Genomic DNA, 14,718 nt, shown 5'->3' with positions numbered 1-14,718 from the left:
GGGAGAGAGCTGCTGGACATGGGAGGGAGAGGAGGAAGGGGCTGGAGAGCTGCTGGACAAGGAAGGAAGAGGAAGAAGGGACTAGAGGGAAGAGAGCTGCTGGACATGGGAGGATAGGGAGAGAATGAGGGGAGATGGATGAAAGGATGCAGAGAGAAAGGGGAGAAACTAGAAGGATGTGGAGAGAGGGAGGAGACTGAACCGAAAAGGGTAGAGAGATAGACACTGGATAGAAGGAGAGGGGAGATAGAGACACTAGATGGAAGGATCAGGAGAGAGGGTAGATGAGTGGAAGGATAAGGAGAGAAAGAGGGAAGACACTGGATGGAAGGGTAGGGAGAAAAAGGAGACGCTGGATGCAAAAGAAAGAGGGGAGACACGAAGGATGGGGAGAGAAAGAGGGGAGCTGCTGGATGGAAAGAGGGAGAGGACAGAGTAGGGAAAGACTGGAGAATAAGAGGAAGGGGCAAGTGGCGAACAAGGGTGAGGAAAAGATGAAAAGCCATAGGTGATGAATGGACAGGAAACCCTGGCAAGAGAAAGACGAAGGAAAGCAGAATCTAGAGACTGGAAGCAACACAATGAGAAAAAGTAAATGGCCATACAACAAAGGTAAAGAAAATAATTTTATTTTTAATTTAGGATAAAGTAATATGGTACCTGTGTTAATAAAGTTTCAGAGACCAATACTTCCTGCCTTAGGTCAGGAGAGGATACCGTAACAGCATTATACTGACCTGACCCAGGAGGTTTTGGCCTCTGAAAGCTCACTGAAAAGTGTGACTAAATATTTCCTGGGGGAGGGGGGTAGAGAGAAAATTTTGTGCCCACCCAAAATTGGCAGTCTGACTACGCCACTGGTGTAAGTGTTGAATCTAATTGTATTCCAATGTTTCTGACTTGTGATTTGATCTAAAAAAAAGGGAACCGCTGTCAAATTTAGCTCCAAAAAGAGATCACGATTAAACAATTTTGATTAAAAGATTAAAATTAAACATTTAAATTGTACAGCTACAAGTATAAGGACCAGTGAGGAGGTAGGCGAGCCACAGTTAAAACAAAAAGGAGGTAAAAACCCTCACGAAACCGTGAGATATGGAGAAAAAAAGTGAGGAGAATGAATGAGGATACCAAATAATATGTTTATTCACATAAAAAATGACGAAATTCTCATAAAAAATGACCCGACACGGCCGAAAGGCGAGCCACAGTGCCAAGTGAGCCCGTGTGAAACAAGACACCACTGAAGACCCAATTAGCAACTTGTTCCAAGGAAGTGTTTTCGGGTGTTGGGGATTCATGTCTGTAAGACCCCAACCCTGTTCATATTAGGTTGTCTTTAATTGTTTCTAGGCCCAAAGCAGCAGCTGCTTTCTGAGCGCTCACACAAGACTAAGGGAAATGTATCATCTCCAATCTCTTCCAAGGCGCTTGAGAAAGACATATCTGCAGCAAAGGTCCTCATTGAGTTTCTCCCAAACATAAAGTTCTTCAGTTGTCTCTAACTCAGTCCACCTCCAACCATCAGCACTAAAGCCAAGGTGCAGCACAGTCTTTACAAATCGAGCACAGATCAGACACAGCTAGCAGGCACAGTGTAACGTGTCTTCTGTGCTACTCTTGCTTTACCAGCACAGGATTCTTCTACCTCACCTGTTTTACCAGATTGCTGTGTGGAACAGTCAACAGCCCAACCTCCAATGTAATTGACTGCAGTACCTTCTTTATCGCTATCACTGTCAGAACAGCCACGTTGTTCCTGAAAAAAATGTTTAATGAGTTTGTAAAGGGATATTGCCAGAATTGTCCAATATCAACAGCACAGTGCAGCACCATCTGAGTCAACTGGCGTAACTCCAGCACAGAAAGATATTCATTCTTTTCAAAACCCTATTGCGCTGTATTATTTCAGATTCAAAGCCTGAAGCTGCATATTCATTGCTACTTTTGTCTCTGGGTTCTGACATCTTGCTATATATGTGGAGGAATATTCCATGGAAATACCTTCAAATCCATTCCCACCTGTGGCAAAGAAAAAATTTCCTTTACGAAGATATCTCTTACCCAAGATTTATTCAACATATGGCAAGGGAGGTATCTTCACTCTACAACGGAAGCATGGGCTGATGTTTTTGACCATCTCTAGTTCATAGAGGCCCAAAAATCAGTATTGCAGTAGCAAATCATAGACGACTGCAAGACCAACAATCTTGCCTCTGGCAGACTCTATGTACCATACAGCCTCTTCTCAAGAAAGTGGATGTGAAATATAAGGTTCAACCAGTAACTGGTTTTAGCAAAGTTCAGCTTTGTCATGATGGAAGCAACCATGGTGAAAGCAACCATGAGGGTGCAAGATCCACAGCTCTTGGAGCATCTTGGCTAGAAGGCTTTACCAGGGGCCTCATGTGGTACCATATATGCGTACCATTGTTCAAAAGATACAAGTATTCTGGAGGTCACGTGATGCTAGGCTAGGGGGAGGACGCCGCACGTAACAGCTCCGCGGCCCCTCGAACAACATCTACCCATAGCGGCATCCAAATCGGGGGGAAACCCTGAGAAACGGCAGGAAAGAAGCGGTAAACTCGCAAGAGCAAAACCCAGTAAAAAGCGCCGCGAAAACCGGGTCGGAATGACCACAAAAACGAGCCGCAAAGAAGGCACGAGGAGCCGCGTGGGGGAAGGCAAGATGGCCGACGCAGGCTCCTCGGGTGAAACGCCGAGTTCGCTTTGGGCAGCTGAGATCGCGGGAGAAGTTTCCAGCCTACTAGAAATCTCAGTGGAAAAAAAGCTGCAGCGGATTTCAGACCAAATTGAAAAACTAGATGGTAAATTGGAAGGACTGAAAATGGAGTTATCCAGCTTCCAGCAACGCTTATCTGACGTGGAAGACCAAGGTATACAGCGGGAAAATCAGCAGAAGGAAATGTTAAAGAAAATGGAGAACCTAGAGGCTAAAATTGAGGACTTGGAAAACCGCTCCCGTCGTAACAATCTAAGACTAGTGGGGCTGCCGGAGTCCATCAGGGAGGTGGACCTTCGGCAGTTCTTGGAGAAGTGGCTGCCCCAGGTGTTGGGCATGAAACAGACGGAGAGCGGTTTGAAGATAGAACGAGCACATCGAATCGGGCCGCCCAGACAAGGGAAGGACAGACCGAGAGTAGTGATCTGTAGGGTCCTAAATTATACCCACAAGCAGGAAATACTACATACATGGCGACAGAGAGGTAAAATTCAATATGAAGAATCAACAGTGCTGTGCTTTCAGGACTTTTCAGCTGCGGTGGCGGCACAGCGCAGACAATTCACAGAAGTCTGCAAGCAACTTTATGAGAAGAAAGAAAGTTTTGCATTGCTTTTTCCCGCAAAATTGCGCATACAGTTTGAAGGCAAACCCCACTTCTTTACATCCCCGGCGGAAGCGAAACAATTTGTGAAGAGAATGGAAGGCACCGGGAGAGAAGAGCATGCAACTCAAGGGGAAAATTGCTGAGAGGTATTGTACAATGCAGCACTGGACAGTAAAATTGAAGAGGCTGACTGCTGCAGCCGGGAGGTGAGCAGGACGGAGAAACATAGACTATTTACCCATGAAGAGAGAAAGTGGGGTATTAAATGTTATAATGTTCTATGATGTCGCAGGGTGAGGGGAGGGGCTTAGACGTGACCAGTTCTCGAGTGAGGACTCAATTTCAGTTTTTGGGAAGGGGGGGAGATGGGGGGGGGGGAGGGACTGGGTGGGATGGGAAGGGGGAGGGGACGAGGGATGGGAAATCTGAGAGTGAGCCTATATATCTTATATACTGGATGGTATTCACACTTTATTGCAATGCGTTCCTCCTCAGAGCAAAGTGGAACACGAGATATAGAGCAAGGTGCCTGAAACAAGGGGGCGAGAGAGGGCCACTCCCAGGGGCTGGGGGGGGTGTCCCCAGAATGAAAGTTAAAAGAACAAAATTTAAGTCATTCCTGCAGGAAAATGAGACCACTTAAATTAGTGTCTTGGAATGTGGGGGGGATATCCTCTCCCATTAAACGCACGAAGGTCTTACAAGCACTTAAGCGACATAAAGCAGACCTTGCGTTTTTGCAGGAGACGCACCTGACCTCGCAGGAACATAATAAATTTCAGAAGGGATGGGTAGAACATGTGGTGGGTTCCCCGGCGGCAGGCAAGAAAGGGGGAGTAGTGATCTTGATACGTAAAGGCTTGCAAACTCAGATTAAGCGGGTTAAACAAGGTTCAGAGGGGAGATATGTCCTGGTAGAAGTGGAATTAGGGAGCTTCAGGTATATTTTATGCAATGTGTATGCACCGAATGTGTATGACCGTAAGTTCCATCAAACCCTTATAGAGCTGCTGGGTCCTTATCAGGGGAGCAATGTGATTTTGGGAGGGGACTTCAATTTAGTATATGACGCTCAGATGGATAAGACGGGTCCCACAGCAAATAGTAGGGTACAGGGGGTGGGGGGTCTGCCCTTCCTCTGCTCCACATTGGACTTGATAGACGTGTGGAGAGTGTTACACCCAAGTATGAGGGACTACACACATCTGTCCAGGGCGCACCTCACACAGTCACGGATAGATTATTTCTTTATCTCTAGGAACCTATTCCCAAAGGTAACAACAGCAGAAATAGGGCCGAGTGAAGTATCAGACCACTCTATCATTTGGATACAGCTGGAGGGACCAGGGAAGAGGGAGGGAGGGGGCAGTTGGAGATTCCCTTTTGAGTTATTTTGGGACCCACACTTTAAGGCATATCTACATGAAAAATGGATGGAATATGCGGAATACAATAAACAACATCAGTGCCAGCCCAGTTTGTATTGGGAAACATCTAAGGCGGTGATACGGGGGGAAATCATTGCATATAGGGCCAGAGCTAAGAAAATGAGAGATAAGGAGATCATTAGACTGGAGAAAGAAGTTCGTTACCAGAGGGTTAGGTGTGGGGCACGCATGTCATCGGAGGAGAAGGGAGCACTACTAGCATCCCAAAAAGCGCTGAATGAATTACTGCACCAGAGGGCGGTAAAGTCACACAAATACTACCAATACCAATATTTCATTCATGGCAATAAAGCTGGGGCATTATTAGGGAGACTGATACGGGGAAAACGGGGGTGTCAGGGTATTTTGGAAGTCAAGGACGAGGATGGCCGACCTCTCAGGGAATCAAAAGACATTGCAAATTGTTTCAAGAGGTATTATGAAAAATTATATAGGGAGCCCACAGAGATTATGCAAGATAGTACGCTTTATTTAAGCAATCAAGCCTTGCCACAGATATCAGAGTCTCAGAAAGAGTACCTAAATGGCCCCATAATGGAAGGCGAACTGATGCTGGCACTCCAGCAGAGCAAAATTCAAAAAGCACCAGGGCCAGATGGGTACACTATAGCCTACTACAAGTTAGTCCAGGAACAGGTGACACCACCATTGTTAAAACTCTATAATGAGATGGCAACCACTGGGGTAATGTCTGAAGCATTGAATGTAGCAAAAGTGATAGTGCTACCAAAGCCAGGGAAGGACAGCACAGAGGTAGGGTCATACAGGCCCATCTCCCTATTAAACTGTGATGTAAAAATTTACGCAAAATCCTGGCTAATCGTCTGGCAAGGGTTCTGCCAGACCTGATCGCAGCCCCGCAGGTGGGATTTGTAAAAGGAAGATAGGTTGGGAGCAATGTCCGGGCACTCTTGGCATCCCTAGAGATTATGGAAAGGCAAAAAAGGCCTTCTATGCTGGTCAGCTTTGATGCAGAGAAGGCCTTTGATCGTGTCGTATGGAATTTTGTGTTTACACTAATGGAAAAAGTAGGGGTGGAAGGTCACTTTCGAATGGCAGTGGGGGCACTCTATTCAAACCCACAGGCATTCATGTGGATTAACGGGGAACAGTCGGCGCAGTTTAAGATTAGAAGAGGCACCCGACAAGGGTGCCCCCTGTCCCCGTTGCTGTTTGTGCTCGCCCTGGACCCATTGATTAGGGAAATCGTGTCTCACCCGGAGGTGGAGGGGGTAAGATGGGGATCTTCCATGTTTAAAGTGTCTGCATTTGCGGACGACATATTGGTACATATTACTCATCCCGGTCGATCGCTACGTGCCCTATTGGAACTGTTTCAGGAGTACGGTGACTTTGCAGGGTTTAAAATAAATTACTCTAAATCGGTGGCACTCACAGCTCATGAAAGTGTAAAGACAGAATGGGGAGCCGGATTCCCACTCAAGTGGGCTTCGGAATTTATTCCATACTTGGGAGTTAAGATTGCTATGAAAACCTCCCTGTTATACCACCTAAACTTCACTAACTTGCTAGATAAAATGAAAAGTAGACTAATTAGGTGGGGGGCGCTACCACTAACACTGCACGGGCGGATACATTTATTTCGCATGGTGGAATTTCCGAGGTGGCTATACACGCTCCAGGTACTCCCCTTGCGACTTAGATGCAGAGATCTAAAACAGATACACGGACACCTGAGGAGATTTGTGTGGAAGAATTCGAAACCAAAAATGCCACTGAATTTACTCATGGGTTCCTGGAAAGAGGGAGGTTTGGGCCTTCCAAATATTCGTAGATACAATCAGGCCTGCCTGTTGAGACATTTGGGGGACTGGTTGCTAGGTAGGCAAGACTATACACCACGTAGTATGGAGTATGATTTCTTTAAACCATTCCATCCGCACTACCTATTGCATGGGGATGGGAAAATGGTACCGGCCCATATTCGTCACAGTGTACTTCTGGGCCCTTTGAGGGAGGTGTGGAGAGATTTGAATAAGAAATGGGGCTTGGAGGCAGATATTTCGGATTTATTACCGTTGCAGGATAACCCACAATTCGGCCCCGGTACAGAGAACAAAATATTTCATAGATGGGCGATACTGGGGATCACGAGACTGGAGCATGTGCTAGACGCAGGAGGGAAGATCCTGTCCTTGGGTGCTTTGGGAGTAGGTATAAGTATGAACCACATATTTGCATACAATCAGCTAGCGCACTATGTTTGGTCCTTGGACCACAGTAAATTAGGGAGTGGTCACGGCAGGAAGCTTAGGGCCTTCTTTGGAAAGATTACAGGAGACAGGCTGACAGTTTCAAGTTTGCAAAGAGCTTTGGGGGAGCTGGAAGGAGAGAGAGACACGTCTGCTGTCTGTCAAAGATGGGCAGGAGATCTGGGGCAACCGCATTTAAAACTAGATTTTCGCAAACTGATAGCTCGTGTCCCTCAGATCTCAGTAAATGCGGGCTTACGGGAATGCCAATACAGAATCATGTACAGGGCATATATGACCAAAAACCAATTATTTAGGTTTGGGGGGGTCCCAGACCCGCTATGTCAGAAATGCGGGCAGGGGGAAGGCACGATGGGGCACGCTCTCTGGACGTGCCACAAGACTCAAGCTTTCTGGAAGCAGATATTCCAATATCTTGAATCTCTGGTGCGCATGCGGATCCCATTCTCGCCCCAGGGAATATTACTAGACAAATATGAGGTATTCAGGCTTCATGGTAAGGGGACCCAGCAGCTCGTTCGCAAGGCAAGCCTGGTGGGGAAAAAGATCATAATGGGCGTCTGGACGAATGAGTCTCCACCAGACTTTTGGCATTGGAGGAACAAGCTCCACGATCTCCTCCTGATGGAACGTAGGGGAGTAGGGTCTTCCCCCAAGAGGCGAAAGGCATTTCTAGCTGTTTGGGAGCCTTATATACAATCACTGGCACCAAAAGCTCGCAGCTTAATATTCAACAAGCTCTGAGGGGAACTCAAAAGGCACATATGGGAGAGAGGAGGCACAAGGGGTCACATGAGGAGGGATGCAAGCCAAAATAAGTAAAACAGCAATTTTGGGCTCTCAGATGGGGTGGGGGGTGGGGGGGGGGAGCAAGTTGAGGAGGAAGGTATACAATGGTTAGTGACTACAATAACGGGAGAAGTTATAGATGATATATTTCTGTTGTAAGCTGAAGGTGTAGTTCTGGTTTCTGTGATATGTAACGGTAACGGATATACATAAGAAGTTATGTGTTGTAAGAGGGAGGATGGGAGGGTGGGGGGAGAAACTAGAAAGTTTGATGGTAGATAAGTTACACTGTATAAGGAATTATACACATACACCTTGTATTATAGATTTGTTTGTTGTCTGCAATAAGCACATAATTACGATCAATAAAATGTTGATATATAAACCAAAAGGAAGGGAGGGCGGGGGGAGGGGGGGTCGGGGATAAAGAAGAAAATGATTTGATGTATGTGGACGGATTGCAAGTTGACTGTTGTAGTTGAAGGTTATTTGTTGGTCATTATGTATACATGTTTTATATACTACATCAATAAACAGATTTAAATATAAAAACTTTCTTATTTAGGAAATATGTATTATAATTAGATTCCTGCTTGCACCCAGAGCAATCCATTGTAATTCCCCAGAGGAATATTTTGATTTCTACACCCCTTTAAGATGTTTGTAAACCACTTAGAACTGAAAAGGTGATAGTGGTATAAATCCCAAAATGTAATGTAATGTATACACTAGTAATATACACATTTTATGTATACCCCTGGATTCTGTATATGTTGCCAAAGTTCAGCATGCAACTTTGGGCATCAATTGCAGATCTGCCCATAAACTGATTGGCTAAATAGGTGAAAATCAATTACTGGTGTTAACAAATGCTAATTGGCTGTCAGTAATAACACACGGATCTGCCCTATGCCACATTCTATAACCTATGCACCTAACTTACCTTGCATGTAACTCCAAAGAGGGGGGTGACCAGGGGAGGGGAAGTTCCCAGGATTTAGGCACGCAGCTATAGAATATTGTGATTTCCGCACCTGCCATTAGTGGGGCGCAAGTGTTTATACCAGCTTTTGGCAGGAATCAATGCTTCTGCTCAAGGTTAAGTGCAAACATGCGTGCTGACTCCCAAGTTCTATGTATGGCACCTTAGGTTGTGCGTGTTAGTTTGGCTGCATGGCCAGGTTGCACGCACAGCTTAATTGATTAGTGAACCAATCAACGCTGATAATTAGTACTTGACCAATTAGCAGCACTAATTGGCTTAAATTTGAATTTATGTGCACAATGCTCTAGGCATATTCTACAATGCGGTGTGTGTAAATTCTAAAGCGCAAAGCCGAAAAGGGGGTGTGGCTATAGGCATGGAATGGGCGGGTCGTGGGCATTTCAAAAATCTATGAGCACTATTATAGAATACAGCTGATCTTCACCTTAGTCACAGGTATTTAGGCTTAGTTTTCAGTGGCCTAAATGAGTGCGCCTACATTTTAGGCGCAAGCACGACACGAGAGTGTAATCTGTAAACTACTCCTAACTTTAGATTCACGCTAAGCACACATTTTTTAATGCCGATTTTAAGGGTGCCATTTATGGAATTTGGGCCTGAACTTATATTCTATGGAGGCCAAGCCTCATGGAATGACCTTTATGGAATGTTAGCTTAGCTTGGATCATCCCAGTGCCTAACTTTGGTTGACCTATACAGAATTCTCCCCATGATATGTGGGTTAATTTTAGCACCTAGTTTACCGAATTGTCCCATTAGTGTGCACGTATTCTATAAAATGTACAGATACACATGGAAAACGGGCACAAATTTACCCAGGTGCACTATTAGGTATAGTTCTGAGAGTCAATCTTATGAAGGCACAAATGTATCTATGTTGCTTTCATGAAATGGGTTATGTTTTGGGGCATTTCATATAGTTACCTTGTTATTATATTATCCCTTTCTAGGGGTGAGTAAATAATCTCCATTTGATTGCTCCTCTGTTTGATGAGGGCCACCCTCTTTTTCACTCTCAAGTTTATAGCTCAAGGGTTATTTTAAATACTGCTATATAAATCTTTTCTGTTTCAAAAAAAAAAAAAAAAAAAAAAAAGATACAAGTATTCTCATTCAGCTTTTCACAATAGGCTCAGATTTATGTAGCAGTCATTTTAATAGAGGCCGATAAGTGCTGTACACATCTTATGTGTACAGCTTATAACATCCTTGACATTTCTTCCAGAATTTCCTCTTTGGTTATTGCTGCCAGACATCTGGTTTGTTTTTGTGCTAATGGTCAGATGATCCTTGTACTAGAGACTCCTCATTTGGAGAGAAGGTGAAAGAAACATTGGACATCAGAAATGATCACTTGTCTACTTTATAGCGGGGCCTTCTTAATCTACAGGTGTAATGTCCTGTTTTCATTAAACCCCTGACAACTAGGCTACTGTGTGCTCTAACTAAACCAGTGTACTCAGCCTCTTTCTGCTATTCGTTATCCCTCTCTGCAGTTCTAAATCATACTGCAGTTATGGACATTAATACCCAACTAGACGTTGTCCCTTTTCCTTTGCTGAAATGTCAGTATGTCCTAACAAAAGGTACGTCCAGCATTGGATGGGGAGCTCCATCTAGGCTCTCCCCTTACTCAGGACATATGGTCAAAGTCCCAAAGACTTATTCATATCAAGCTTTGAGTGATATCTTGTGCCCACAAGATGGAAGAGTAAGACCAAGGATGGAAAGGAGCAAGAGAGGGTGCAAGAGAATAAAAGATCTGAAGAGAGAAATAGTGAGGAGGGAAAGATAAAGAGATGGTGATAGGGGATGGAAAAGTATTAGGGTGTGACAGAGAGAGCTTGAAAGGGGTTATTGAAAAGGGTGAGAATGAAAGTGAATGGTTGGGAGAAGTGAGAGGGAATGATTGAAGAGAAAGTGTGTATGAAGGTCATATGGATTGGAGATACTGAAAAAGCTAAAAAGCAGGTGTCTTTATTAGTATTGTCTTTAGGCGAAAATAATGGAATAGCAGATTAAGAAATTCAAATAATAAATATATTTGGCTGGTATTTTAAAAGGCAAATATGATTGGTGAAATACTGACTTCATAAATCCATTAAAAAAAAATATTTACCCTAGTTCTACACATAATTTTATGCATGGAGGACTCCATTGTAGGTTTTATACATAAAGCTTATGTATAGACTTGGAAACAGGATTAGGTTGGGCATAATAGTGGCAACACAGTCACTGCATACTGTGGCAATATTTAAACTGCCAGAGCTGCTGAATATACAAGTAAAGTAGAGAGCCCTTCCCCCACCCCCATCACTTAACTTTATCCGTTAGCCACGGCCACTGAAGATCCAGCACATAGATGTTACCAGAGATGCAAGATCATTTTACAGGAAATGCGTTAAAGAATCTGAAAAAGTTTATTTGATGATATTTCTCATCATAAGTATGTGTACTTAAATTCTGATATGAAGAAATTAGTTTTGTACTGAATAGCAGTTAATCCTTTGAGGAGGGCATTTACTGCCAGCTAGTGCACTGCTGGGAGGGAATATTGCTTCAGACCTGTAATCTATGAAAGTACTAGATGATAGCATCTGCCCTATTTAGAAGGGAATATTGCTGATATAGACTGCAGTTTTGTTTTTGGTAGAAACCAAGAACGTTTCACCCTCTCTGTCAATCAGGCCACATATTCAGTTTAGTAACATAGTAAATGACGGTAGATCAATAATTTGATACCATCCTCATTTGCGTGTAGATTAATACATACAGTCAGTGTTGTCTCTTACTGCAGAAGTGTGTTATCATGTACATGTTTGACTGCAAGGGTATAAGCAAGCCATTCTGCCAGTTAAATGTGCATAGAAATGTTTAATACAGTGTTTACTATATCACCTCTTGTAAATGGCCTTATCAAAGCGGTGTACCCTAACCAAAAAGCCAGAAAGGAATGCCAGTAATGTTATAGGCAGAACCTTAAGGGCAAATAGTAGAGGAGGAAGGGGTCAGCAGGAGATACAGAGGGAAAGGAAAGTATAGGCTTACAGTAGAAGTCCAGGCCTACAGACTATCTATGAGCTAGTTGCCACTGAAACAAATAAATCTTTAACAAAATTCTGAACTTCCTGTAGGATGACTCCAGCCACAGCAGGAGGGTTATCTCATTTCAAAGGGTGGGGGCCAGGAAAAAGAAGGTGTTACTACAACTGGAGTCCAACCAAGCATATTAGATGAGGAACTGCCAGACAAAAATCCTGGGAAGAACACAGTGAAAGAGATTAGATATGAGGGGTAATCAGGGAGAAGAAGATTGTTGGTTGCAGATATTATCTTACTATGAAATATCTGTGAATTTTTATGTGAGTGTGGGAGAGAGAGAAAGTTATTTAAAAGGATTCCCTCTACATAGCACATGAGGTGATTCATTGCTTGTCCCATCACACTGCCAGAAATATAAGCAGGAGAGGAGGCAGGGGGAGGGGCCAAGAGGGTCTGTTGACTAATTGTGTGATGCAGTTGGGTTAAAGCTTGCCTTGGTGCTCTTAGAATCCTTCTGCCTTCTCATGCTGCTGTCTGTTTATTGCAGAGACCAAAAGCTGTCGTACTTGTCCCTAAGAGCATGCATTGGGCTATGGACGGCCTTCCTGTGCATCCTTCTTGTGGCCACAGATGCCAGTTCCCTCGTCTGCTACATTACACGCTTCACAGAGGAGGCCTTTGCTTCCCTCATCTGCATCATCTTCATCTATGAGGCAATAGAAAAGCTGATTCATCTGGGGGAGACCTATCCCATCCACATGCACAGCCAGCTGGACCATCTCACCCTCTACTAGTGAGTTCCTGCACTGTGTAGTCTGTTCCATGTTAGGCTGTGCTGCCTCTGAGTCAGCAGTGAGGAAGAGGGGATATAGAGCCACATGTCTCTGGAACAAAAAGATCTCTATTCTGTCAAGACATTGTAATTTTTGCTCTCTTTATTTTTATTGCAAACAGAATCTGTTTTTTTGTGATCCCATCTGAGGGAAACAACAGAATTAGATTTCAGAGGATCACAGATGTATTTATTTTTTTATTTAAACTATATCCCCCCCATCTTCAGTTACGACCTTTCTGTGCTGTAGTACAAAATAAATTTATAATAAAACAGACAATCCAGTGACCAGCAGAATAATCTTATACCGTTAAAAATAAGGGTTAAATTTGGTGGGAAATATATCTCTTACTCCACTTGCTGGGGCTGTTGGTGGAGATAAGCAACTTAAACAATCCATTCTCTCGGGATTCTTTTCTAACACTGGGTAAAAATGTCTTTCAAAGCACACAAGGCCTCTGGGGTAATCTTGTGCCTAGGTCCAGCAGAACAAAAAAAGAAAAGGAAAAGCAACCACAGACCTAGACACTTCGAACTTTTAAAGAAGACATAGGCATCAAAACAGGGGGAGTCACGTGTTGCCTCATAGGTAGATAATAGAGTTGCTGCCCCAGGGAAGCAAGGTAAAGGAATAAACATCATGCAGTGGCGGGATGGGGCAATAGAGAAGGAATAATATGCTGAACAGGGGAAAGGGAATAATAGACACCATGGACAGGAGAGAGGAGGAAGAAGGGAAAGAGAGATGTGCTTGAGAGAGGAAGGGGAGGGGGAATGCTGAACACCATGGACAGAAGGGGGAAGGAGAGATTTGTGGAAGAGTGGAAGTGGAAAAGGAAGGGGAATTGTAAACTGCCTAGATAGTAATCTAATTGGCGGTATATCAAGTATCAATAAACTTGAAACTTGAATGCTGGATACCATGGGCAGGTGGTGGAAGGAAGAAGGAAAGAAGAGATTTGCTGAAGAGAGGAAGGGGAGGATAAATGCTGTATACCATGGGCAGAAAAGGAGAAAGAAGAAGGGAAGGGGAGAGATGCTGAATGCCATGGGGTAGGGAAGGGAAGAGAGATGCTGGAGACCATGGGGCAAAGTTGAGAGTGAGGGAAGGAAAGAAATACTGGAGACCATGTGGGGAGGGAAGATAGAGATACTGGAGACCATAGGTAGGAGGAGGGTTGAGAGGAAGGAAAGGCAGAAGTGCTGGAGACTATGGGGGAGGGGGTTGAGCAGAAGGAAAGGCAGAGATGCTGGAGGCCTTCAAAGGAGGGAGTTGAGGAGGAGGAAATGCAGAGATGCTGGAGACCATGGAGGAAGGAGGAAAAGCAGAGTCTGAAGACCATGGTGGGGAAGAGAGTTGAAGGAGAGAAAATCTGGACACAATGGGGGTGGGGGGTTAGAGGGAGGGAAAGAGATACTGGACACCATGGTGGGACTGTGGAATGTGTAGACACAATACAGATACACTCTGTTTGGGGTGTTATTAGGGTAGCTGACAGTGTCAGTTCTGAAAGAAATGTGTCCCAGAGAAGACCAGCATTAGTGAGTGAAGTGTCAGGTGCAATTGTATTCCCCTTATCCTTAGTTCCAAGCCTACTGCACCAAACTAATAGAAGGAACTAACCCCATATCCAAATATTATAAAAATAGGGCAATTTTATTTACCATAGGAGCAAACATGGTATAAAACAGAAATATAGACAAGCTCATTACAGAGATAACTTAAAGTAAACACGCACCCAAGTCTGGACTCTGAAGTACAAAGTGTCACTCTAACACAAGAGCACTAATACAAGATACATGGCACATAACCTGATACAGTCCTTGAGATGTCAGCAGCCCCTCTGATGTCCGTCTGGTCCAATGCAGATCTTACCCCTCGGATGTGATGTTGACACTGGATCTCTGATAACAGGTCCTTTTTTTATAGAGAAACCAGAGGCTTTTGTCTTTCCTGCTGACGTACTTTCTGCCCTTGGGGAACATAAACAAGTGCATGTTGACCAGACACAGT

At 44.2% G+C, this 14,718-nt stretch overlaps 1 protein-coding gene across 2 annotated transcripts in view; it reads left to right on the top strand.

Annotated features, from left to right (window-relative positions):
- The window catches only part of SLC4A8 (solute carrier family 4 member 8), a 492,841-nt gene that overhangs the window by 383,404 nt on the left and 94,719 nt on the right, over positions 1–14,718 (top strand). For both annotated transcript variants that reach the window (XM_030198274.1, XM_030198272.1), the window contains exon 14: positions 12,420–12,665. In XM_030198274.1, coding sequence (XP_030054134.1) covers positions 12,420–12,665 — 246 coding nt within the window. The remainder of the gene's footprint in view (positions 1–12,419; positions 12,666–14,718) is intronic.

This window comes from Microcaecilia unicolor, chromosome 3 (genome assembly GCF_901765095.1).
Source record: "Microcaecilia unicolor chromosome 3, aMicUni1.1, whole genome shotgun sequence".
NCBI classification, from domain to species: Eukaryota; Metazoa; Chordata; class Amphibia; order Gymnophiona; family Siphonopidae; genus Microcaecilia; species Microcaecilia unicolor.
The sequence above is the reverse complement of the archived record's forward strand: the minus strand, read 5'-3'. Positions and strand labels throughout refer to the sequence as shown.